This window comes from Chiloscyllium punctatum, chromosome 25 (assembly GCF_047496795.1).
Source record: "Chiloscyllium punctatum isolate Juve2018m chromosome 25, sChiPun1.3, whole genome shotgun sequence".
Lineage (NCBI taxonomy): Eukaryota > Metazoa > Chordata > Chondrichthyes > Orectolobiformes > Hemiscylliidae > Chiloscyllium > Chiloscyllium punctatum.
In genome coordinates this window covers 51445623-51473057 of record NC_092763.1, presented here as the reverse complement: position 1 = coordinate 51473057, position 27435 = coordinate 51445623, and the positions used below count along the sequence as shown (strand labels likewise).

General features: G+C 40.6%; 1 protein-coding gene across 1 annotated transcript in view; it reads left to right on the top strand.

Moving 5' to 3' along the window:
- The window catches only part of LOC140495946 (uncharacterized protein C8orf48-like), a 91771-nt gene extending 64711 nt beyond the window's left edge, over nucleotides 1-27060 (top strand). Inside the window, exons 5-6 of the mRNA XM_072595270.1 lie at nucleotides 17703-17855; nucleotides 26889-27060. Coding sequence (XP_072451371.1) covers nucleotides 17703-17855; nucleotides 26889-26993 — 258 coding nt within the window. The 3' untranslated portion in view covers nucleotides 26994-27060. The remainder of the gene's footprint in view (nucleotides 1-17702; nucleotides 17856-26888) is intronic.
- Nucleotides 27061-27435: the final 375 nt, after the last annotated feature.

The window sequence follows — 27435 nt, the reverse complement described above, 5'->3', positions numbered from 1 at the left end:
TCTTGGCAGAATTTCTTAACCGCTGATTTTGCAGTCAACTACATACCTAAATGTGACCCAGTCCAGATAGCAGACTGAAAATCAAAAATGGGATTTCTGGAAGTTTGTGATGTTTTATTAAAATTCAGGATAAGAGTTGTAAGCAATAGCTAAATAAGTTTTCTTTTGCAGCTAAACTTGTCCTTATGGCAATTGATATTATAGCGATAGACACTTTCCAACTTGACTCTAATTGCTTTTGATACATGTGTTTCACTGTGCATTTCATGTAATCAGCTTTATTCAAACCTTCTTGTTACTTTGTCTGGTGGTAGCAAAGTATTACATCTCCACGATAAGGAGACCACAGTGGAGAAAAAAATAGCAGTCTCAGAATTATAAGCAATTAAATCTGCATTGGTGCATTGCAGTGAATAGGACATTTGAATTGGAAACTGGGTTATGCAGCTGTGGTACCTTATATGTAGAATGATATGCTGTACAGTATAATTAAAAATGACGGCTAATCATACCTAGATTCCATCTTTGGCACGATGGCAGAACCAAACTCATGTGGATTTGAAACAATTAAATTTGTAATACAGCTTGGAAGAGCTGCTAAAGTGCTACACTATTTTTAGATACTGTTGTCATCAACAATGTGCAGAATCTTGAGCAGCAAGTCTGATCCAGGAATGTGAGAACAAATGCAGAGAAGCTTTCTTCAATGCTTCTTTGATTAAAGCTTGATATATAATGGGCAAGAGAAAAATTATTGTTCAAAAGCACATCTGAAAGGCCAGTGATATCACTTGTGTTACTGAATTTTTAACTCAAGTTATTTTCTTGCATTCGATGTTGAAAATCACTCCCATAAACAAGTTCTCATTCCCATTGAGCCAGAGCAAGCCTTTACCTGTTAAATATCCAGGTCATTCTAGCAAGAATGGATACTGGAATGAGGCTTTTATCATATATTGGGATTAGGAAGTAGAAACCCTCCCACATATTCCATGACTTCAGTAAGCAGAAAACTAAACATTATATCAGGATGTGATTTCTGCTGTAATTTACCATGGTATTTATTAACAGAAAATGTTAATTGTATAAATTAAAGTTAAGGAGATAATTACTTGCCCACATTTAAAGAGACACTTATAATTACTGGTGGTAGATTGTTGAGCTAGGAGCTTTATATTTATGCCTCACCTCTTGCTGATATCTAAAACTGAGTAGAGATTGACTTCCAGTCTCCTCCTTCACCATCTAGCTGTAAGAAGTTTTAACAATGAGTAGATAAGTAAATAGTAGATGAACAGTAATAAACAGGCTTTGTTATTCAAATGTGGAATATGGAAAACAACAAAAAAGCAAAGTATGCTTCACATAGTATAAGGTTGTATCCGAAGCATGATGTCTAACTATAACCTATCATAGTTTAATTGTTAATTATTGAACTTTCTGCTTTGTTGATTCCTTGGTATTTTCAGAACAACAACTGAAATGGAGAAAGATGGTGCAAAATACAAGGGTCTCTTTTCTGATTCGTTAAATCGGTATGGGGTGGCTCATGCTCCGAGATCCTTGGTACCCATTCTAATTGGTCCATGGGCAGGCACAGACAGCTCTTGCCTGAAGCTTTAGAATATTCAAATAATGCAGGAGTTACATCAAAATGTCCCCTCGCTCCCATGTCATCTTTTGGTCATTGTAGTAGTTTAGTTGCTTCTCATTCTGTTCCTGAGCCATTATCCCAGTTGCCCCTCAAAGATCACTCCTTAGCTCTCCCTCCATTTTGCATCTACATGCTGCTACTTGGCAACATCATCCAAAGACCTGGAGTTAATTTTCACGTATATACTGACAATATCAAGGTCTAACTCTCCACCCTCTCTCACAACATCTCCACTGATGGTACATTATCACACTGAAGATGAGTAGAAATTTCATCCAATTAAATATTGGGAACATGAAACAGTTGGGTTGAATCTTTTTTTTTAAGTCCAGTTTCATTGAGGTTTTGACAGGTTTTTCGCCATGAGGCCTTGTGAGTTCTCTCACCTCTATCTTATTAAACTTGTGTCATTAATTACCTACCAATGGCACATCACATGTCTAATTATAGCCCCAACTTACCAGGTGCCATTTCTGAAACAATTGGCCACCCAGCAGGTATCCACTGATACCCCAGCATGCACTGCACCTTTAAAGTGATGGATGTGCACTAAGGCAAGTACTGTCAGTCCAGAGCTGCCCTGCATATTTCCTGATATGGATATGGCATTCGGTTTTGCAGGCAGAATCTCAGAGGTCCTGTTGGATGGTATGATGCTGATATGTGAGATTCTCCTTCCCATAGCTAGCAGTGGAGGCCACATCACCAGATCTCTCTGGGTACATTCCACCATCCTCTCTCTAATGCCTCTCATTCATTTTTTCTTTGCTACTGTAACCACTTTTGATCAAGCTCCATGCTTTACCACGCTCACTACTGCTGCAAGACAAGTTAATGCAAGGTAGGGAGGCTATGAGTACCCAGATAGTGCTCACTCACCCTGAGCCTATGATAACTAGTGAAGTGCACGGAGATGTAGCCTGGTCCAGTCCACAAGCTGGGTGTGTGACAGTACCCTTGCTGCAGTATTACAATGATAATTGTTCATGCAACCCACAATGTAGTGTTGAAATCTTTTAAATGGATCAGAAATGTGCTATGAAGGTTCTCAGAGGCTGGCAAAGGTCAAATCCAATGCCTGTGGATGTGGGATGTGGTTGGCTGGTTCCTGTGGAGAATGCCCTGAAATTTTGGTGTCCAACATGGAGATCCTTCAGATCAAACAGTGAGCTGTATCGGCCAGATACCCACTCTAGTTTCATTTTCAGGTTTTCATGTGTTTTTCATGGCGTGTTTGGTAAGATGGAAGACTAAATATTAATGAAGCAAATTGTGACATAAACAAGGCATTTAGGAAGTGCTAATCCCTGTCAACTGGCAACACACCACTGAGAGAATCTCACCATGCTGCTTGTGAAAAGATGGAGTGGGATGATTTCAGTATCGAGTTTGGACTTTGCTGCAATGTTTTCTGATTCTGTCATGCATCACACCGGTCAGACCTCTATAAGATTCTGCTCTATGATGTTGCTCCCTGCTCAAAACTCTGTTACTTAACAACTTACTCCATCCTTCTCCATGGCAACAGTCTAAATTAAGCCAGTCTGTTTACAACCTTGTTGTTACGTTTGATCCTGAGTTTTGTGCCTTCTCTAAGATTGTCTTTTCCCACCACCATTTAACATTCATCTTCCCCCATGTCTCAGCTGATCTGCTGCTGAAACCCACATTTGCATCTTTGTTATTTCTGGACTTGACAATGTTAACACACTCCTGGCTGACCTACTGCATTCTAATCTCCATAAATATGAGATTATCCAAAACTCTGTAGCTTTTGTTGTAACTCACAACAAATCCCACTTCCTTTTTACCCTTGCAGGTGTTGACCTTCATTGGTTCTCACCAAACAATGTCTACATTTAAAAATTCTCATCTTTTTTTCACATCCCTTAATGTCCTTACTCTCCCTATTTCTGTAGTTTCTGGCTATTCCTCCCAACCACCTATGCTTCTCTGATTCGGTCCCTCATATAGCTTCAGTCATTGTTGCTCCAATGCTTGATGCCATACCTACAAATACCTAACGCCAATGATCTGGAATTCTCTACCTACATCTCTCTGTCTTTCTTCCGTTAAGATACTTCTTAAAGCCTTACTCTCTTGACCATACTTTTGCTAACCTGAACAACATCTTTTTACATAGTTTGGTCTCATTGTTGTGTTGAGTTAATTGGAGTGTTTCTCGGCACGTATCTTGCCAAACTCACCACATTAATTTCCAATTCCAGCCCAAGGCATGTATCTTGTGAAATTTCCACCTCATCTTACCACGTGTCCTTCCCAGAATATGCCCCCCAAAGACCAGCATCCCTTGTATCTGAGCCATTTTGATAGGCTGCTGTGGACCTGACCCTACAGAAGCTGCTCTGCTTGGGTTTAGAGGCTGCTACATCTCCATGCACCTCACTAGTTATCAGAGGCTAAGGGTGAGTGAGCACTATCTGCGTACTCATAGCCTCCCTACCTTGCATTACCTTGTCTTGCAGCAGTAGTGTGACTGATAAAGCATGAAGCTTGGTCAAAATTGGGTACAGTAGCAGAGAAAGAGTGAATGAGAGGCATCAGAGAGAGGATGGTGGGATGTACCCAGAGGGATTAGGGAAGACCAATGACCTTCCTCCCACAGTGCTGTGCATTCCTTCAGATGGCTGAGATTGCTTTATCCTTAGTGGCATCTGCGGATCAGGCTGACATGATCTGGTGAGGAGAGAGGGCTAAGAAGGGGAAGTTGGTACCACATTTCTCCAAAAGGGTCCTGAAGGTTCTGGTGGATGGGGTGGTCCAGAGAAGCGGAGTCCTTCCTTCCAGAGGACTTGCAGAGCAGCCCAAGCTACCAGACAGTGCCAGCCTGGTGAGAGATTGCTACCTTGGAGAGTCCTGCCTCCCATCTGTGGAGAACTGGGCTGCAGTGCTGAAAGTAGAACAGTGACCTTCCCTGCTTTGCCAGGATGAGTACCTTGCTGTGCTCTCTATTACCTCACACTCACTGTATCCCTGCCGCCACACCCACTTCCCTCCAAGGTTCATGTTCTGATGCCCCTCCTTGTTGCATGCGACACCTCCCTCACTCTCCTAATGCCCCATCCTCTTACATCATTAATCCTGCATGCCCTCTGTGCTGCCACCTGACTCTGTTGGAATGCCTATTCCTCAAGCGCACCAGTCCTAACAGTTGTGCCACCCACACAATGACTAGTTTAGCTCACCTTTGGGCTATGTTAAAGAAGCCACTCCATATTGTAGCAGAACATGCTCAAGCCTTCCTCGTCACAATGTTGAATTAAACAAATAAGCTCCAAATTGCCAGTGTTATCTAATATATCAATTACGAAGTTGCATTAGCTAACATGGCACAATTCTTAACGACTTTCACATAATACAATTTGTAATATCATTACGCTAAGCCATTAGTATATCTCTGTTACTCGTTGATAAAATCAGCATTATCATACACACAATAGAAATTGAGATATAAATTGCAGCTGAAACTGCTGGACTTTCCAGATGGCTTGGCAAAATAGCAGTGTGGGTGGAATGGAGCCTTTAAGTGGTCTTTAAAAGTCCTCAGTAGACCCAAGGACAGATGGGCCACCCACTGTTTTGACTGACCCCTGTAAAACTTAAGAGAAGTTGGGGTAGTGAGGTACGTGGCAAACAAGCCTAATCTTGCAACCACATCCTAATCTTGAAAATAATTGGCTGGAGATTCTAAAATTCAGCCCAAATGTTCCCTACCTGGAAGGAAAAATGTGAAAGGAGAATGTTTTGTCCATGTCGATAGTTTGGGAAACATTGACATTTCAGCCCTGGGTGCCTTTAAGCATTAATCATAGGAAGTTAGCATGCAGGTAGGGGAAGCAATTAAGAAAGCAAAGAGAACAATGTTTAGCGTTTGAAAGTAAAGATGTTTTATAGCAATTGTCTTGGGCCTTGGTGAGACCAAACTCCAAATACATATGTGTTCGTAGCTAACGAGACATACTGTAACTTTGGAAGGTTTGCAATGTCGATTTGCTCGGCATATTTATTGCAATGTGGGAATTGTCCCATGACAAGTGTGTAAGTAACCTGGACCTGTATTACCTGGAGTTTAGAATAGTAAGAAGTGACCTCATTGAAGCATTTACAATTCTTAAAGTCATTGACAGGAAATGTGCTGCAAGAATGATTTCCCTTATATCTAGAGATTACAGTCAGTTTTGCTATAATGCGTTAGTTCCATTCTTGTGCAATCCCATGTTATAAGAAAGTCACGGAACAGCGACACCATTTCAAATAATGAGGCCAGAAATGCATTAAATCCAATATACACTTTAAAACTTCGTGCTTTAGAAACAGTGTCCCCAACTCGTCAATCATATTAGAGTGAATTGGCATTAACGAAACACGCATTACAGCAGAATGAGCTGTACAGTGTCAGAATAAAGGCTATTTGAGACAGAAGTGAAGAGAAACTTCTTCACTCCTACATTTGTGTCTCTTTGAAATGCATGGCCGCCCTAGAAGGCTGTCAGTATTCAATCACTAAATATATTTTCCAGTCAGAGATTAGATTTTTGGGCATCTTGGAGAATTAAGTGAAACGGGGAGATTGCAGGATAATGCAATTGAGGGAAAGGCCAGTTGTGGTTGAATGGAATAACACAGAAGACTCAAAGGACCAAATAGCTCAGTCCTGCTTCTATTTCTTACATTCATTTCCTACAGAAAGTTAACATTGGTGGTAACTGACTGAGATGTTTTCAGAATATAAGCGTAAAGGTAGATTACAGTAGATGCTGTGTGAAAGATGAAACAAGTGTGATGCATTGAGGAGAACAGCAGCAGATATAAAGCATACTGGGATAGAAACTTCAAAAATGAGTTTGGTAGATCATTTTTAATTGATGGTATTAAGGGGTATAAAGTCATGGCAGATAAATAAAATTACATTGCACATCAGCCACAATCTAATGGAAGTACAGGTTTGAGGAGCTGAATGGTCTATCCCTGTTCCTACCAGCAGTAGAATAATATAGTTCATTGAAGTGTACTTCTATGATTGGAAGAAAGTGATTTGGCCATACCCTGTAGTATCTTGGAATGTGTAAATGGAGGGTTCTAGAATAGGGTGGAGGGCTGGATCTGGGTGAGATGCTCTTCAGTGGGTCAGTGTAGACTTGGTGGGCTGAATGGCCTCTGTCTGTACTGCAGAGATTCAGTGAGGCAGGGCTTATGAGTGCTGAAACTAAAGATGGTGCAGCACTCAGGACGGAGTGGAATCCTACCTTAACTATGCAACTCAGGTCATTAAACTCCTTCCCACATTGTGGAGTGTGGGCACAAAGATTCTAGCAATGGTCTACCAGGCTAGTTCTTAAGTCCTTACCACTGGTGCTGTGAACCAGCTTAGCAAACCTTCTGCTTTCTTTGGGGAGTGCACCTCCACTGACTAATAAGTTCCTTGAGCAGGGCCTTCAAAACATGTCAGAAATTCTCAGATGCTCCTAGCAGTTCCTCTGTATACCACCTTAAATTTTTAAACCACTCTTAATCATTGTAACTGAAGCGCACCTCCCCTTTGGGATGTGCAGGCTGCCTCTCTGGGGCATCAAACAGGCTCAAATTTCTTCCCATTAGGAAGGATATTAATGAGCATCACAAGTACCTGCTGGTAGCATGCCAATTGTAATCAAATCAAACACAAATATCAATATGTCTGTCACCCATCTGATCAGACATAGAGAAAAATCATTCAGGACCAGCTGTTGTGTCACCAGATAGCAATCACAGTTTTTAAATTTATTTATTCATTTGTAGGATGTGGGCATTGCTGGTTGGCCAGCATTTATTGCCCATCCCTAGTTACTCTTGAGAAGGTGGTGGTGAGCTGCCTTCTTGAACCACTGTATTCCACCTGCTGTGGGTTGACCGACAATGCCATTAAGGAGGGAATTCCAGGATTTTGGCCCAGCGACAGTGAAGGAATAGTGATATATTTCCAAGTCAGGGCAGTGAGTGGCTTGGAGTGGAACTTGAAAGTAGTGATGTTCCCATGTGTCTGCTGCCCTTGTCCTTCTAGATGGAAGTGGTCGTGGGCCTGTAAGGCGCTATCTGAGGATCTTTGGTGAATTCTTGCAGTGCATCTTGTAGATATTACACATTGCTGCTACTGACAGTTAGTGGTGGAGGGAGTGGATGCTTGTGGGTGTAGTGCCAATCAAACAGGCTGCTTTGTCTTGGATGATGTCAAGCTTCTTGAGTGTTGTTGGGGATGCACCCATCAGACAAGTGGGGAGTATTCCATCACACTCCTGACTTGTGCCTTGTAGATGTGGACAGGCTTTGGGTAGTCAGGAGGTGAGTTGCTCACTAAAGTATTCCTAGCCACTGACCTGCTGTTGTAGCCACAGCATTAATGTGATGACCCCAGTTGAGTTTCTGATCAAAGATAACACCCAGGCTGTTGAGAGTGGGAGATTCAGTGATGGTGACACCATTGAATGTCAAGGGCCGGTGATTAGATTGTCAACGTTATGGTCATTGGTGATGGTCATAGCCTGCCATTTGTGTAGCACAAATGTTACTTGCTACTTGTCAGCCCAACCCTGGATATTATCCAGATCTTGTTGCATCTGGTCACAGACTGCTTCAGTATCTGAGGAGTTGCAAATGGTGCTGAATATTGTGCAATCATCAGCGAACATCAAAGAACTCTAACAAATTTGTGAGGCATGAACTCCCACTCACAAAGCCTTGCTGACCACTACTAATCAAACCCTGTCTCTCCAAATGCAGTATATCTTGTCCCTTAGAATCTTCTCAAGTAACCTACCCACCCCAGAAGTTAAGCTCACTGGTCTATAATTCCCAGACTTTTCTTTGTAGCACTTCTTGAATAAAAGCACAACATTCGCTACCCTCCAGTCTTCCACGACCTCACCCATGGCTAATGTTGAATCAAAAATATCAGCCAGGGATACCTCAATTTCTTCTGTAGCCTTTTGCAGTGTTCTTGGATCTATCCGGTCAGGACAAGGAGATTTATCCAACTTCGTACATTCTAATACATCCAACACCTCCTCTACTGTGATGTGGACTGTCATCAAGATATCACCACTAACTTCCCCAAGTTTCCAAGTCTTCATGTCTTTCTCCATGGTAATACTTGTGCAATTGTTTCTGCATTGTCAGATAGATGCCAGTGCTGTAACTGTATTGGAACAGCTTGGCTAGGGAAGCAGCAAATTCTGGAGTACAAGTCTTCAGTACTGTTGCCGGATTGTTGTCAGGGTCTGTAGCCAGTGCCTCCAAGCATTTCTTGGAGTTATGGTTAGAGAAAGGGATAGTTGTTTCAGCTTTGGATTACTTTGGCAAAACATTGACAAAAATGTGATAGGCTGAATGACCTCCCTTTATGCTCAGTGGTATACAGTCAGAAGGCTCTGGGAGTCCTCAACATTGATTCTGAATCCTATGAAGTCTCATGGCTTCAGGTTTACATGGGTAAGGAATCACATGGAGTGAATCGCACTGGCTGAAGACTGGTATCTATAATGCTGGGAAGCACTGGAGGAGGATCAACAGCTTGGCACTTCTGGCTGAAGATTATTGCGAAAGCTTCAACTTTATCTTTTGCACTGATGTTCTGGGCTCTTCCATCACTGAGAATGGAAATATTTGTTTTGACTCTTCCTCCAGTGGGTTGTTTAATTATCCACCACCACTAACGACTGGATGTGGCAGGACTGCAGAGCTTAGATCTGAACCATTGGTTGTGGGATTGCTTAGCTCTGTCTATCACTTGCTGCTTATGTTGTTTATCATGCAAGTGGTCCTGTTTGGTGGCTCCATTAGGTCGACACTTCAGCTTCAGGTATGCCTGGTGCTGCTCCTGGCACGCCCTCTTGCACTCTCCATTGAACTAGGGTTGATTTTCTGGTTTAAAGGTAATGGCTGAGTGGGGGATATGTCCAATTATGAAGTTACAGATTGTGCTGGAGTATAATTCTGCTGTTGCTGATGGCTCACAACACCCCTAGATGCCCAGTCTTGAGTTGCTAGATCTATTTGAAATCTGTCCCATTTCGCACGGTGACAGTGCCGCACACACTGAGGTTATTCTCCGTGTGAAGGAGGGACTTTGTCTCCACAAGGAATGTGCGCTGGTCACTCTTACCGGTACTGTTACGGACAGGTGCATGTGCAGCTGGAAGTTTGGTAAGGATGAGGTCAAGTATATTTTCCCTCTTGTTGGTTCCCTCACCATCTGCTGCAGACCCAATCTAGCAGCTATGTCCTTTAGGACCCGATTAACCCGATCAGTAGAACTGCTGCCAAGCCACTCTTGGTGGTACACATTGAAATCCCCTACTGTCCTTGCTACCATCAGTGCTTCCTCTAAGTGTTCAACAGCTGATTCATCAGCTGGGGGAGCATGGTACATGGTAATCAGCAGGAGGTTTCCTTGCCCATGTAAACCTGAAGCCATGAGACTTCATAGGCTTCAGAATCAATGTTGAGGACTCCCAGAGCCTTTTGACTGTATACCACTGAGCATAAAGGGAGGTCATTCAGCCTATGACATTTTTGTCAACGTTTTGCCAAAGTAATCCAAAGCTGAAACAACTATCCCTTTCTCTAACCATAGTCTTTTCCCGCTTTCAAATATTTATCAACCTTTCTTTTAAAGAATTCAATGAGTTACTGCTTTAAATACATCCTGTGACATATTCTAAATGCATAGGGAAATATTTTCTCATTTCTCATTGTATTAGAGACAATTTTCAATAGATAACTTCTGTCACTGTGTTGTTGACAGTTCTAATAAATGACATTTTTCATCAGTAATCTGCTAACTGATGCTCAGTTTGGGTTTCGCCTGAAAATGGACAAAAGAATCGAGCTCCAGAGATGAGCAGAAGACTTCCTTAGCAAAATTGAAGTCAGTGGGAACTGGGGAAAACCTGATTGGAATTGATTACATTTGCTGTTATTTTTAATGTATTTCAGTTTGCATAACATATACCAGAGACTTGGGTTCTTACTGCGACAGATACCTTGAAGTTTATTTACAACACTATTTACATTGCTACAATATTGCAGACCTAGAACATAAGAAATAGGAGGAGAAGTTGGCAATTTAGCTGCTTGAGCATGCACTGTCATTTCTTATGATTATGACTGATCCCATCTTCACCTCAACTCCACTTGCCAGTCTGCTGTCCAAAACCCTTCAGAGGGTCGGTGTGAACTTGTTGGGCCGAAGGGCCTGTTTCCACACTGTAGGGAATCTAATCTAACCCTTCAACACATATACACATTGTCTGGATTCTGTGCTTGTTACTGATGTTACTGGACAATATATAGCTGACTGCCTGTACAAATTAAACTGACTCAGGCCACAGGAAATGCAACAGAAAACAATGATTGGGTTAAAAAAAAATTACACAGCACAGTCCCTTGTTCTGTTCATACAGGGCCCAGATGACCTGTAGAGGGCATGTGCTCTTGACATTTCCAACCAACAGCAAGCTGTAGTGCAGAGCCTCATGGAAATTAAATGGGCAGATGTAAATCTTGCAGACAATAGATATCTTTTGTTCATTGGCTTCAGTAAACTGCAGCTCGCCTCTCCTGATCATTACATCAAAGGTTTCATCATTTTTAAATGTTCCATTAGTTTTCCTTTTAGCTTTCTCTGTTGCATTGAAAATGCTCTGTAAATTCTCTTTATATCTTTGGTTTCTCAACTCTAATATAATTCTGATGAATTTATACCAGTCTCTCTGGTATATATTATGTAAGCTAAAATACATTAAAAATAGCACAATGACTTTTCGTTCCTACTATTGTACGATCTCAAAACCACACACGGTAATCTAAAATTGGCTGATGTTTTTGCTCTTGTTTTTGAGACCACCCATCTACTGCACTCTCCACTTGTTTTTAAAACACATCTTTTATCAGTTTAGCGTTTTTCTAACACACAACAGAGGAAGTATCATTTCCATATCAAACTTTAGAGTCATATTTAACCCAGAAGCAGACCATTCAAACCTATAAGGTTCAAGCAGGATATAGAGCAAACTTTTCAGTTGCAGTGCCCATTGTTATCCCTGAACACCTGCAAGTTTATTTCCTTCAGACTCCCATTGCAATTTATTTTGAAATCATAGATTGTCTCTGCTTCCAAAATCCTTTTGAGTGTTGGGTTTCGGTCGGTACCACTCTCTGCATGAAAATGTTCTTCCTCAAATCCCTTCTACATCAGAAGGCATGAAAAGGGTAAATATGAGGCTTTCTTGCTTTGGGGTCAGTTTCTAATATGAAAATGCAAGCTCTCAGAGCTCCTCTCCTTGCTCAGGTATGATATGATAGGAAGGTATAAGGCACAGTATTTATAAGCAAAAACTTAACAACTTGAGAACTTGCTGCCCTTGTTGGAACCTTTAATCAATTAGCAGATAGACTACTAATTAAAATGCAAAATCCAGATTCATTTCAGGAATGTCCCGAGATAATTAAAGGTTTTATCAATGTACAGGAGATGATATCTCAGGTTGGACAATGAACTTTAGGTATGACTGTCCACTTCGAATTTATCTATGTTTTAAGCTGAGTTCCAGTTTTATTCTTTGACAGAAAAGAATCTTAAATGAAATAGTTCACCCCTCCGTGTGGGTGTGACAGAGAGGATGTGTGTGTGTGTGTGTGTGAGAGAGAGAGATTATATAGTGTGATGGGGCTACCCGTAGTGACATGGACCCAAGATCATGATTGAGACCATCCTCTTGGGTATGGAACTTAGCTATCACCTTCTGCTCAGCAATTATGCATTGTTGCAAATCACAATGTCCACCTTGGAGGATGCTCACCTGAAGATTGAAGACTGAGTGTCCAGGACTGCCAAAGTATTCCCTCACTGGGAGTCAAGCCCACTGTGTCTTGATCATTGCACACTGCATAAATGCTCACACATGTACACTCACATTGTCATATGCACACACACGCACACACAAACTGTCTTTCTCACACGCACATCCTCTTGTCCTCATGCATGCACACACAGAGACATTTTCTCTCTCTCATATACGCACCTTCTTTCTCTCTCACATACACACACTCGTTCTCACACATGCATGTACATACACACACTCTCTCACCCACACAAGTGCACTGTCTCTCTCTCTCTCTCTCTCTCACACACACACAGACAGACACATGCAAACACACGCGCGCGCGCACACACGCAAACACACACACACAGACACACACACACAGACACACACACAATTTTCTGTTAAGAAGTAAAACCAGATCTCAGCTTAAAACACAGACAAATTTGAAGTGGGCCCTCACACCTAAAGTACATTGTCCAACTTGAGATATCACCTCCTGTATGTTGATAAAACCTTTAATTATCTCGGGACATTCCTGAAATGAATCTGGATTTTGCATTTTAATTAGTAGTCTACCTTCTAACTGAAGTAGACTACTAATTTGTTAACTTTTTGCTTGTAAACACAGCGTCTGCACCTCCCAATCATATCACACCTGAGTGGAGCTCTGAAAGCTTTCCACTTCAAATAAGCCTGTTGGACTATAACCTGGTGTCATTTGATTTTTGACCTTGTCTACCCCAGTCCAATTCTGGCATCTCCACATCTTATATGAAACACAGCTAAACTCATATTGTAGTCTTATGAATTGATTTGACAGTTTACAGTGAAATTGGGAAAACTGATTGAAAGAGGCATGGGGGTAGAGATGGAAAAGTAAGGAAGAAAGATGAAATATGAGTGGTAGATGAGATGCATTCAAAAGGAAAAGACTTTCAGTGGGCACTTCTGAAAATCACCGAGAGAGCACAGGAGATTATCAAAATTAATTGTCAACTTTGTGGTCAGAGTTTCAGAGTTTGAATCCACTTCAAGATGCTAGTTGTGAAGGGTGAGTCTTGAATCTCAACTTATTTCCTCAAATATCAAATGAAATAAGGTGCTTGTTGTCCCACTTAAAGACTATTTCATGAACGTGCCATGATTTTGCCACTGGCAGAGCATTCCCACTGTATTCCACCCCTCGCTGCACCAATAAATGTTTCCCTTCTATTCCAGATAACCTTATTCCTGTCCCAACCCGAGGTACCCTTGCAATTTCTGAGATGCCTCATGACATAGCATAATCATCTCTGCTTGTTGAGCTGCAAAAGCTACAGAGTTGTTAGGAGAAAACCTACCAAAGGGGTGCTGTGCTGGATTAATACCAACAAATTTGGGCTTGGAAACCCCATTTTGTTTCAGCACTCATATCTCAAAGCCTGGGATAAAATTCAATCACCTGTAACATCAATTGTCTTCAGTTTCACAACCAAGGAAGATTAATTCAATTTCCGTTATGTTAGGGTGCTCAACTTATTCAATTGCTAATGGTTTTGCTGTTAAATAAGTGCAAAACCAAAATTTAAATCATAGTTAGGGTAGGATGTGTGCACGTTTAAAAAAAAAACAACTTTTACATACTCTTAAATAAATGCTAACTTTCAAAATTCTGCTGCTTGATCTTTCCCATTATGATGAATGATGGTGGCTGGTCTGTGTTTTAATTTCTGCAGCACTGTGTTCCACTTGATTAGTTAATTTTATCCTTTTAATGGTAGAACAATTTCAAATGTGTAACCCATCCTTTACAACATGGGTGTAGAAAACATTCTATACTGTAATTTGAAATATTAAATAGTTGCAATAGCATTACTTTGTTTTATATTTTGGCTGAAATTAAAACCCATTTCAAGCAAGTGGGTTGTCACCTCCCTAAAATAGCAGAAAATTAGGCTAATGTCACTAATATCACTCCGCACAGTATCCAGGTTAGAGCGTTTGATGGGTATGTACTTAGGTTCTCAACTTCCACCTACATACCATCTACTACTTGTATGGAGCTTCAGGCTACAGAAGACCAAAGGCGTCTCTCTCCATTAGAGAGAGGCAATTGAACATAGAACATTACAGCACAGTACAGGCCCTTCGGCCCTCGATGTTGCACCGATCTGTCATACCAATCTGAAGCCCATCTAACCTATACTAATCCATGTATGTCCATATGCTTGTCCAATGACAACTTAAATGCACTTAAAGTTGGTGAATCTACTACAGTTGCAGGCAACGCATTCCATACCCTTACTACGCTCTGAGTAAAGAAACTACCTCTGACATCTGTCCTATATCTATCACCCCTCAATTTAAAGCTATGTCCCCTCATGCTTGCCGTCACCATTCTTGGAAAAAGGCTCTCCCTGTCCACCCTATCTAACCCTCTGATTATCTTATATGTCTCTATTAAGTCACCTCTCAATCTTCTTCTCTCTAACGAAAACAGCCTAAGTCCCTCAGCCTTTCCTCATAAGACCTTCCCTCCATACCAGGCAACATCCTAGTAAATCTCCTTTGCACCCTTTCCAACGCTTCCACATCCTTCTTATAATGCAGTGACTAGAACTGTACACAATACTCCAAGTGCGGCCGCACCAGAGTTTTGTACAGCTGCAGCATAACCTTATGGTTCTGGAACTTGATCCCTCTATTAATAAAAACTAAAACAGTGTATGCCTTCTTAACAACCCTGTCAGCCTGGGTGGCAATTTTCAAGGATCTGTGTACACGAACACTGAGATCTCTCTGCTCATCTACACTACCAAGAATCTTGCCATTAGCCCAGTACTTTGCATTCCGGTTACTCCAACCAAAGTGAATCGTCTCACACTTGTCCGCATTAAACTCTATTTGCCACCTCTCAGCCAAGCTCTGCAGCTTATCTATGTCTCTCTGTAACCTACAACATCCTTCGTCACTATCCACAACTTGATTGTATATGAATTCTGGGTAACCACTCCACAAGCGTGGGGGAAGGTAAGGAGGCACAGCTCCATGAACTACCACAGACAGTAACAAATTGAACACATGCTGTTGTATTTATTCTACACCACATTCCGGTCATCAAAACAAAACAACCTCCTTCCTTTTATCCCAACCATGAAGCAAATTATATCATAATTGAAAAGAAAAGCTCACGAATGAACAGTATGCGATTAAAGGTTACTTAGCCATGATACACAATTCTGCTTGCTTTCCATTGCAAACTGCTAGAAAGTATCAGTGGGTGGATATGGATTAGCATAGGATTGGACTATTTCAATTTTAGTTGTTCATGAGATGTAGCATATTTTCTATCCCTAATTGCCCTGGAGAGGGTGATGGTGAATTGACTTCTTGACCACTGCAATGTTTGGGGGTAGGGACACCCATAGTGCTGTTAGAAAGAGAGTATGAAGACCTTGGCCTAGCAATGGTGAGGGAGCAGTAGTAGTTTTAAGTCAGGATGATGTGTGATTTGGAAGAGAACTTGCACGTGGTGGTGTTCCCATGTATCTGCTGCTCTTGGCCTCCTAGGTGGTAGAAGTCATGTGTTTGGAAAATGCTGTTGAAGGTGACTTGGTGAGTTACCACTCAGTGATGAAGGGAGTGAATAATGATGGTGTGAAAAGGAGTAACAGTCAAGTGATGCTTTGACCTAGACCTTGAGAGTAGTTGGAGCTTGCACTCATCTAGGAAGTGGAACCTTCCACATCCATCAAAGTTTTACCTGCACTTCCACTCATGTCATTTACTGTATCTGTTGCTCCCAATATGGTCTCCTCTACATTGGGGAGACAGGACGTCTACTCGCAGAGCACTTCAGAGAACATCTCCAGGACACCCACACCAATCAACCCCATCGCCCCATGGCTGAATATTTCAATTGCCCCTCCCGCTCCGCCAAGGACATGCAGATTCTGGGCCTCCTCCATCTTCACTCCCTTATCACCCAATGCCTGGAGGATGAAAGCCTCATCTTCTGCTTTGGGACCCTCCAACCCTACGGCATCAATGTGGACTTCACCAGTTTCCTCATTTCCCCTCCCCACACCTTATCCCAGTTCCAACCTTCCAACTCGGCACCACCATCATGACCTGTCCTACCTATGCATCCTCCTTCCCAGCTATCCACTCCACCCTCCTCTCCTACCTATCACCATTATCCCAACCTCCATCTACCTATCGCACTCTCAGATATCTTCTCCCCAGCCCCACCCTCTCTCATTTATCTCACTACGCCCTTGGTTCACAGCCTCATTCCTAACGAAGGGCTTTGTCGATTCTCCTGTTCCTTGGATACTGCCTGACCTGCTGTGCTTTTCCAGCATCGCACCACACTTTTGATTATGCCTTGTGGACAGGCTTTGGGGAGGCAGGAAATGGGTTATTCAGTGCTATATTCCACATTTCTGACCTGTTCTTGAAGTTGAGGTACTTGTATCATTGCTACAGTTCAGTTTCTGGTCAATGGTAAACTAAGAACAGTAAGAATGGGATTTTAGCTATAGTAATGCCATTGATTATCAATGAGACATTGTTAGATTCTCTATTGTTTTGGATGGTCGTTGCCTGGCATTTGTGTGGCCCAAATGTTACTTGCTACTTTTCAGCCCAAGCCTAGTTGTTGTCCAGTCTTGCTGCAAGTAAATGTGGATCACTTCAGTTTCTAACAAACAAAACACACATTTCCAAGCTTGTGATGGACAAAAAGTCATTGATGAAGCAACTGAAGTTAGTTGGGCCTAAGACACTGTCCTAAGGAACTCCTGCATTAAATTCCTAGAGCTCAGATGATTGAGCTCCAACAACCACAACCATATTCCTTTGTTTTAGATATAACTGCAACCAGTAATGTCCCCACCCCTTCCTGATTATATTTCCCGATTCCCATTGATTCTAGTTTGGCTACAGCCAATTGATGCCATAGTTGGCCTATGCTGTCTTGATGTCAAAAACAGCCAATCTCACTTTAGCTAACACCATCTGTGGTTGAATTGTTTAACAATGGTCTTTATACACTGAATAAAGGTTACTTTTGTGAGGGGCTAGAAGGCTTTTAGTGCTTGTGCAGCGGTGACCCAGTAAGAGTCAGCATATTGAGAAGATAATGGACAAAGATGTCTTGCTTTGGGCTCATTGCTGCCATTTTTTAGGTCATGGAAACCAGCATGCATCAACCTTCCAGGTGTACTGCCTGTGTCAAGAAACTCAGTAAGCTGGCAGAGCACAACTTCCTCCGTGTCAAGAGAATACAATTGGAAGAAATGTTACTCCAAGATAAAATAGAGGAGCACATTTATACTAAGGTTTGTTGCTTTATTTTCATGATGTTTGAAATTCTGTCAGATTGAGTGGAAGACATTCTCTCCATCTGCTTTACCTGCAAGACTTAGTATCATTTTACCCTGTCCTCCAGGTTTTCCCAACTCTCCATATTAGCTTGGTCATGCAGAGCCAACCCAGTGATTTCCATTGTAACCTCCTGTCCCTTGAATCTATTTTGCCATTTAATAAGATAGAGGTTGATCTGTCTGTTATCTCAATTTTATTTCCCAGCCTACACTGTATACACCATGACTCCCTTGTTAATCCTGAATCTTGTTAACGTAGCATTAAAAATATTCAATAAACCTGCCTCCACTGCTCTGTGTGGAAGAGAGTTCCACAGACAAATCACACTGAGAGAAAAGTATTCCCCTCATCTCCATCTTAAAAGGGAAGATCCTTATTTTTAAATTATGTGCTGTTGTTGTACTCTGTTTAATTCGGGGATGCATTCACTCAGCATCAACTTTGTAAAGTTCCATTGGGGTCTTACATATTTCAATAACCTTAGCTTTCATTCTTCTAAACTTCGATGGATACAGGCCCAATCTGTCCAATCATTGCTCCTTCATCTCAGGAGTCAGTCTACTGAACTTTCTCTGAACTGCTGCGCGTACAATTATACCCTTTTTTAAGTAAAGAGACCAAAACTGTTCACAGTACTCCAGATGTGGTCTTACCAACATCCTCTCCAACTGGAACTAGACTTTTATAGCTGTCCTAACATTAACTACAAGTATTAGAGTAACTTTAAAGCTGGGATGAAGCAGCTCATTTAATTAAGAAGCTGTATCTGACGGGGTTACCCGGTCATTAACCTCTAACTATCCCTCTAAACATTCCTATACATGTTGCAATTGTACCAGCCTTCCCCATTTCCTCTGGCAACTCATTCCATTCATGCACTACCTTATGTATGAAAAAGTTGCCCCTTAGGTCCCTTTTAAACCTAGTTTTGGATTCCCCTACTATGGGAAAAAGACTTTGGCTATTCACCCTATCCAGGATTTGGAGATGCCGATGTTGGTCTGGAGTGTACAAAGTTAAAAATCACACAACACCAGGTTATAGTGCAACAGGTTTAATTGGAAACACTAGCTTTTGGAGCGACGCTCCTTCATCAGGTGGTTGTGCTACAACCGAAAGCTAGTGCTTCCAATTAAACCTGTTGGACTATAACCTAGTGTTGTGTGATTTTTAACTTTGTACACCCTATCCATGCTTCTCATGATTCTGCTGACAATGTTGCATAAAGTAAGTATTCTGAATAAGCTAATGGTCAAGTTGCATAAATTCCACCCAATTTGATGATGTCACATTGTCTCTGGGAGGAGTCAGGGAGTTCTACATTAGCCTTCTTAGGGAATAGATGGATTCTGTATACCTCTCTAGAATTCTTAGTAATTATGCTGTCTTGTAATTTAATGTGCTGATACTTATTATATGATCAATCATCTTATTAACTAAGACAAGTGCCTCTTTTGTTTAGGTTTAGTGGTTTAACCTTTACCACTGATCCTGAGACAGACTCGAGACAATATGAACAAAAGACGATTGGTGATAATGAGCCACCTCAAACAATCCTGTGCTACATACTGGGAGAGGTGGCAGACACCATATGGAGTTTGCAGTGACAATTAGGGAAAATACCACAAAAGCAATATTGTGATTTCAAATTTCATGCAGGAATCTCTACCCTGGGAAGGAATTTCAAAAGAGAGGATAATTTGAAGCAAAGAAAATCAGACACTTTAAGAAAAGTGATTGTTTGTTCTTAAAATAGTAATCAGTAGCTGAAATGCAATAATGGACAGGGAGCGAATATAGCAGGTATGGAAGCAGTAACAGGGTAGGTTCAGCACTCAAAAAACAAACCTTCACCAAATGTGAGACTCGGAAAATAGAGGAGGAAAAGAAGCTCTGGAAAGAGCAAGAGAAGCCTTGAGAAGTGAAGTTAGATATCCCTAGGGTAAAGGGGATAACTTCATAATAATGGTGCAAAGACCAGAGGTGAAAGGCAGGGGAGTGTAAAAGTTAGTTCTTATCTCTCAAGATGAGTGCCATCAAAAATAAGCACCTCAAGACACAATGGTAAGGGACAGTAAAAAGGCCAGTGAATTAATTTGTACTGTGGCTGTAGAATTGGGAGGGCCTGAGAATTTTCTGAAGTTTGAGGACTCTGGGACTATATTTGATAGAGTTTTAGAAGGATGAGGAGGGATCTAATTGAAACTTACAGAATACTGAATGGCCTGGACAGGGTGGATGTTGGGAAGATGTTTCCATTGGCAAGACAGGCGCGACAGCCTTAGAGTAAAGGATGGAGATAAGAGAAACCTCTTTAGCCAGAGAGTGGTGAATCTATGGAATGCATTGCCACAGAAGGCTGTAGAGACCAGGTCATTGAGTGTATTTGAAACAAAGATTGCCAAGGTGATCAAATATTACAGGGAGAAAGTGGGAAAATGGGTTTGAAAAACTTATCAGCCATGATTGAATGGTGGAACAGACTTGATGGGCCAAATGCCCAGTTTCTGCTCCTATGTCTTATGGTCTTATGTCAATGAACATCGTGTTAATATTAAGTATTATACAAGTGGCCATGTCACTGTCCTATTAGACAAAATACCACAGCTGAGAAATGAGAAATTATATCTCACAGGAATTAAATAAATGTGGTGCAGGGAAATAACTGTCAAGAGTCTAGGTATGCTTTTAGTTACACTAACTCACAATCACCAATCCTCACTTGTCAGCTTGGATGCATGTCTTGACCTTAACTTCCTTAAAAGGGAAGAAGTCATGAGGCAACTAGTAAAATATTCCACTGGGTTTCCCAGACTCACTTTCGTAGAACCCAATAAGCAGTAAGAGTCTTGTGAGATTACATGCTTTATCTTAAAATAAATCTTTCATGTGACTGAGTATAAACTGTGACCAGCAAGATAAAAGACACTAAGCCAAATTCAACAAGAGCAAACCAGTGACAAGAAAGAAGCAAATGTGAAAAAAAGATGAGCGACACAACCCACTTGACCTCCTTCAAAAGTCCTTAATTGATGTTCAGAATGCAAAACTGTCAATGCATTGGCTGATAGTATTCCATCCCGATTCTCCCAGCTCCCTTGTCATCATGCCCACTTAGACGAGTTCAGTTAAATTGCTCTGTAAGTGTGTCACCTCAATTCTACTCCACTGCTAATTGCCTGCCAAACCTGCCTTCCATCCTGCTTCTGGTTAATTCATTACAGAAATCAAAATAAGACAAAGTAAACATTTCAAATATCAGAATTGGAAATAGAATTCTGTGTGAATTTAAAGTAAAGCAGAAGCACAGGTGATGAGTTTTCCATTATATTTACCAAAAATGATTTAGGATACACACTCAGCTTAGGTGTTAACCACTTAGCAGACATACTAAACTTCATTATAAGAAGGGAGAGTGTTTTGAAAGTATTGCAAGAAATAAATCCAATTAAAGCTTCCCAGATGAAATCCATTTTCAGATTTTAAAATTAACAGCTGATGATTGGCTCCAATTTTGACATATCTCTTTCAAGAGTCAGTAAATGCCAGCTACTTACCAGAAGAAAGTGGATAAGCTAATATCTGTGACGTATTTGTCATTTGCAAATTCCATCAACATATTGTTCATTGTCCTCTCATGAAGCATTTGGACACTCACAATATACTGGTAGGTAGTCAGCACAGTTATTGGGGTACAAATGCACCAGAATACAGGTTTTGCAAACTGTCGGTTACAGCTTTAGTCTCAAAAGGATTCAGCTACACACATGGCAATACCAGGTTACTCAAAAGCCTTTGCCAAACTTCCTGATGAAAAGATCTTATTTAAACTTCACTGCAATGGGATTAATGGAACATTATTTAATTGGCTGCAGTACTTCCTTGCCAACAGAAAACAGACTGATGTGTGATGAGATATCATCCTCTCCTAGGATTTCCTGATATTAGATAGGATACTGTGTCAGGCCTCTTTACTCTTCTTGATATACATAAATGACCATCTCAACAAGTTGAAAGGCAGAGTGAAACTTTTTGAAGATGTTTGTGTGGTTTAAGCATCAGGAACACCTCAAGATCATACCAATTCATGACAAGCTGATCTCCTGAAGTTACTTAAAAAGCAGGCCAATGGGCGATGGCATTCAGTACAAAAAAAACTAGGTCGTGTGTACCACCAACAAAAAGGATCCACCAACAGATATTTTTATGTTCTGTAATCAAACTCTTCAGCAGGAATATTCACAACCATACTCGAGGATTCACCTTAAAAAGCATACTCCAAGCAATATTTTCCCAATCCAAAGCGAACAGATTTCTGGTTTTGCAATGAAAATATCAGTTGTAGCTTACCAAATGTTTGTTCATCCAGTCTTGGAGTATTCAAGCCATGTATTGGATCATTATATAGTGAGAGATAACAATACAATTGAATCAATCCAAACAATTCTACACAAATCTGTCTCACTGGGAGCTACAGCAGTGTCACATTCTTGAGCAAAGATTTGAGAATTACTACACAAAGAAGAGAAAAAAAAATGGACTGACGGTGTTTTATAAAATGTGGAATAGACTGGTGGGAATTGAGAGGAACAAAAATCTGGTGCCCTCTGGCAATTACAAAACATGAGGTTGCCAGCTACACAAGCTACAAAGACCATTTGTTTCAAAGGAGGATTATCAACAATCTAACCTTCCAAGAACAAACCCACAATTGAATAACCTGTCAAAGGAAATAATCACAGATCCCTTCGCTTGAAACCTTCAAAACCCAGCTGGAGATTATTTCAGTTTAAAAGTTTTCAGTGTCAGAATGACCATCTCAGCTGTCCATGCCCTTGTTTAGCTAACACTACCCACATAGATGTTGGCAAAATACAGATGTTAGCTTGTGATGTTGACACAACTAAAGCTGAACAGAATTTATGGGCTGTGACTCGTTTCCTCCCTAGAGTGGGTCAAAACTTGTAAACAGTTCTGATGTCTGACCCTAAATACAATATCTTACCCAATGTTTTCCACACTGAAAAACCAAAGCTTCTACAATCTCCTGTCAAACCTCTAAATTCCAGAGATCAGCTTCATGGAAAATCTCTACATTGCTTCAAGTTGCTTGAATTTTCCCTTTCTGTCTCAGGGAACGGGATGCAGTTCTCAAGGTTGACGCTAATCACAATTTTCTCCACACATACTTGACGCTGAGTCTGTACTGTCTCCAAGGTCCCTTCAGATTCATCTAGAACTGTTTTAAATACTATCAAGGAGAATGGTTTCTCATGTATTGTTTTGACCTATGTGCAGTCTACTAAATTTCAATTGGCCATTTATACAATCTATTCATCTCATTCTGTCATTTTTGAACTGCCTCCTGTATTTCCACCACATTTTCAAACAGTACATTTCAAATCATAATTACTTGCAGAGTAAACAATATCTTCCTCTTGGCTGCTTTGGTTCTTTTGCCAGTCACCTAAACTCTGTGTCCTTTGGTCCTACCTTCTCCAGGAGAAAAGTTTCTCTCTATATTCATCATTTTGAACAGCTCTATCAAAACTCCTTTTAACCTTACCTGTTGTAAAGAGAACAACTGCAATTTCTCTTATTTATCCATGTAACTCAAGTCCATAGGTAGGAACCATTCTTGTAAATATTTGTGGTTTATAAAAGCTTACTATAACATCTTTTTTGTGTGCCTTGTGTCTCTTCATAAAGTCCAGGATCTCATATGCTCTTTTAACTTCTCTCTCAAGCTTCCCTGCCAAATTCAAAAGTTTGCACATATATATCCTGGGTGTTCCTGCTCTTGCACCTCTTTAGAACTATATCTTTTAGCTTTATTGCCTTCTCTCAATCTTCCAATCAAAATGCTGCACTCCATTCTTCGCTCTGTTTAATTTAACCAGTCTTGTGTCTACTCATTTCACAATCTCCTGTCAAACCTCTAAATTCCAGAGATCAGCTTCATGGAAAATCTCTACATTGCTTCAAGTTGCTTGAATTTCCCCTTTCTGTCTCAGGGAACGGGATGCAGTTCTCAAGGTTGACGCTAATCACAATTATGATCTCTTTAAGCCTGTTTATGATCTCTTAAAGTCTATCACAATCCTACTCACTATTCACTACATTTCTTAGTTTCATCATCTTCAAATTTTGAAGTAAATGCCTTTTTCACTCAAGACTGAGTCCTTAATGTAAATCAGAAAATCAATGGTCCTAGCACAACCTTTGGTGAACCCTGTTGCATTCCTCCTTGCAGTCCACAAGTAACTACTTTTCTGTTTCCTGTTCTTTAGCTAATTCCAAATCCATGCTGCCTTAATCACTTTAATTCCATGGCTTCAACTTTGATCAGAAGTGTATTATATGGCACTTTTATAAAAAAAAATCTTTTGGGTGTCCAGAAAACTACATCAACACTGTGTTATCTTACAAAATTTCATGCTGTCTTTCCATAATAATCCAAATGACTGTTGATTTTATTCAGGATTGTTGTTTCTGAGCACTCCCACTACATCAAGGTTAAACTGACTGGCACAGTTGCTAGGTTTATCTTTACACCCTTTTCATTGAAGAAAGGTATAACATTGGCAATCCTATCATTCTGTAGTACCATCCCTGTATCTCAGGGTTGTTTAAAGATTATGGTCATTACTTCTGCTCTTATTTCTGTCAGTACCCACAGATGCATCCAATCCTGTTATAGAGTCATAGAGATGTACAGCACGGAAACAGACCTTTTGGTCCAACCCGTCCATGCTGACCAGATATTCCAACCCAATCTAGTCCCACCTGCCAGCAACCGTTCTGCTGACTTAACCACTTAAATGCAGCCAGTTTTTCCTTTACCTCCTATTTATCAATTTACATCACTTCCAGTATATTAATTACCTGTTCTTTCACTCGAATTTTGACATCTTCCTGGTAAAGGCAAATGTAATTTACTCCTTGAATCATGCCCTCGACCTTCACGTACTAATCTCATTTTTGCTTCTTAATCAGTGCAACCTCCTCCTTGCTAACTTGTCATCATTGATATGTCTATTCTCATTTTCTTTTTGCCTCGTATTTCCCTTTTCACTTCTCTGTGAGGTTTCTAGATTCAACCCGATTCTCACTTGTGTTAAAAACCTGACATTTATGATGCCCACCCTTTTTTAAATTTGTCCTATTTGCTTTCATCAGTCAGAAAGCTTTTGTTTCTGTTGTCTGATCTTTTATCTTGTGAAAACGTACATCAACTGTACCTGAACCAGCATCTCTTTAAGGCAGCCCATTGTTAAATTGCAGCTTTACCTGCCAGTCTTTGACTCCAGTTTACTCAAACCAATTTCTTGCTTAGTCTATTGATATTGGTCTTTTCCCAATTAGGTATTTTTACTCTGGGTTGCTCCTCATCCTTTTAAATTACCAGTCTAAATCTTATGATACTTATATCAATGTTCCCTAAATATTTTGTGACTGACACTTGATCCACTTGACTCAACTCGCTCCCCAAATCCAGGAAGTCATCTTCCTCATTTGGCTGGAAAGGTACTGATTAAGGAAGTACTCCTGAACACGCTACAGAAATTCTTCTCCGCTTTGTCCTTTGTGCTATTATTATTGAAGTATATATTAGAATAATTAAATTTGCCATTGAATCTACTCTACAGTTTTCCAGCTCTCTGTAATCTCTGGCAAACCTGTTCTCACTAGCTGGTAGCCTATAGAATATATCTATTGTGCAGTGGCACCTCTATTGTCTCTTATCTCCCTCAAGTTAGAATGCATTACTAGCACTGCTGTGAAGTCAGAAGTGAATTTCAAGAGAAACATTTTCCTTTTCAACAATCCCAGCGCTTGCCAGGACCACATATGGAGAGAAAATGACATCCCCTAGCCCTAAGATGTTCCATCATAAGATCAAAATATCATCTTAGTTCAATAATTTGTAGAATTACTATTCTTCAGTCGATAGAAAGGAATCTTTTAAAAATTTGGCTGTTGCCTGTTACTTTATCACCAGTTATCATGATATTTTATGTCGTACTTTCTCAACCACCTGCCTTCCCAACTCTAAAACAGCAGCAAATGCAGGAGAGAAGTGGCTTTTGATTGGAGGAGCATTCTCTTGCAGATGTTCCACAGGTTTAGTACTTGCCTTTATTTGGAACCCAATTCATCTACCAAATGGGACCCTCTGGTGGACGACGTTCTGGCCTGCAGGCTGCCTGTTGGACAAAAGCCCGTTGTAAACCATCAGCATCGTGCAAAAAGACAGCCAAGTTAAAGAATAGCAGGATTTGAACTGTCCAAATAATTGTAAATGATACCCCCATGGCCAATTCTAATTTAGGGCTCATAAGCTGAATATTGTTCAAGAGATATTGTTTGGTCAGCAGAACTTCGCTATTATTTCAGTATTGCTATCAGGAGAGTTGCTACTTTTGATTCAACAGTGTGCAAGTTAATAAATTTGTAAATTACTGCTTCACTGGAATTTGAGAGGAAGACTGAGAAATGTTATTTTCCATACCTAAATTGAAATTGCTGACAAAGCAGATAAATTCAGCCAATAAGAAAGCCTAGGAATTAGGCTGCATCCAAATTGAATGCAAATCCAGCAGAAAACACTCACTTAATGCGAGCAGCAACAGAATCACACAGAATTGGTCCACCAACATCACTGTGGAGGATCATTGGACTCGAAATGTTAACTCTGGTTTTCTCTCTACAGATGCTGCTAGACCTGCTCCAGCAGTGACCATACTTGTTTACTGCCAATGCCTGTCACAACCCCAGAGGCACATTGCCAGTACTAGGAAGAGCAAAGATTACATAGCTCAAATTCTGGCCTGAAATGTAGTCCGCCTCAGGGAATGGGGGAGTTTAGCATGGGCGAGTATTTACGTTGTTGACTGACCTGGATTGTGTTTCTAAAGTGTTTTCTAAAGATTTTTATCACTTGAAGTTTTTCCTTAATTTTGTTCTTTTCAATTGTATTTTTGTAGGACTCACTTACACAAATTGGAGAAATACACAGAAGCCTCCCAAAATACTCAGATGCTGCTGCTGTGGTGTGGAAGAGGTTATTTGATAGAAAAACCCAAACTTAATTTTGTAATGTTTGGACCTGTTACAACAGAATATGACTTTGGATATTGAGTCATAAGCAAAAATAAATGCTACATTTGATAATTATGAAAATTACTGAAATGCTTATTTTCTCTGGCTGAGAACAGCCTCATTATTACCTCCCCCAAAGTTGTCTTTTCCAAAATATTTAATTAAGCAAAAAGCTGTTTGCTATTACTTTACCCAGCCACTAACACCAATTCCCCAAAATGTATTCTTTAATGTAGGCCAAAGTATCACAGACTGGAGGTCCCAGTTTCAACTGTCATAATATGATACATGATTTAATTTATCTTAGTTGGTACACTGGTTTTGCTGTTTTAAATGTCCTCAATAGTTCTGGACAGGGAGAGGGAAGGACAAACCAGCATACTGTGCATGATTGCTGCTAATCAGGGGAAAGGTGTTTGTGAATGATTTCAA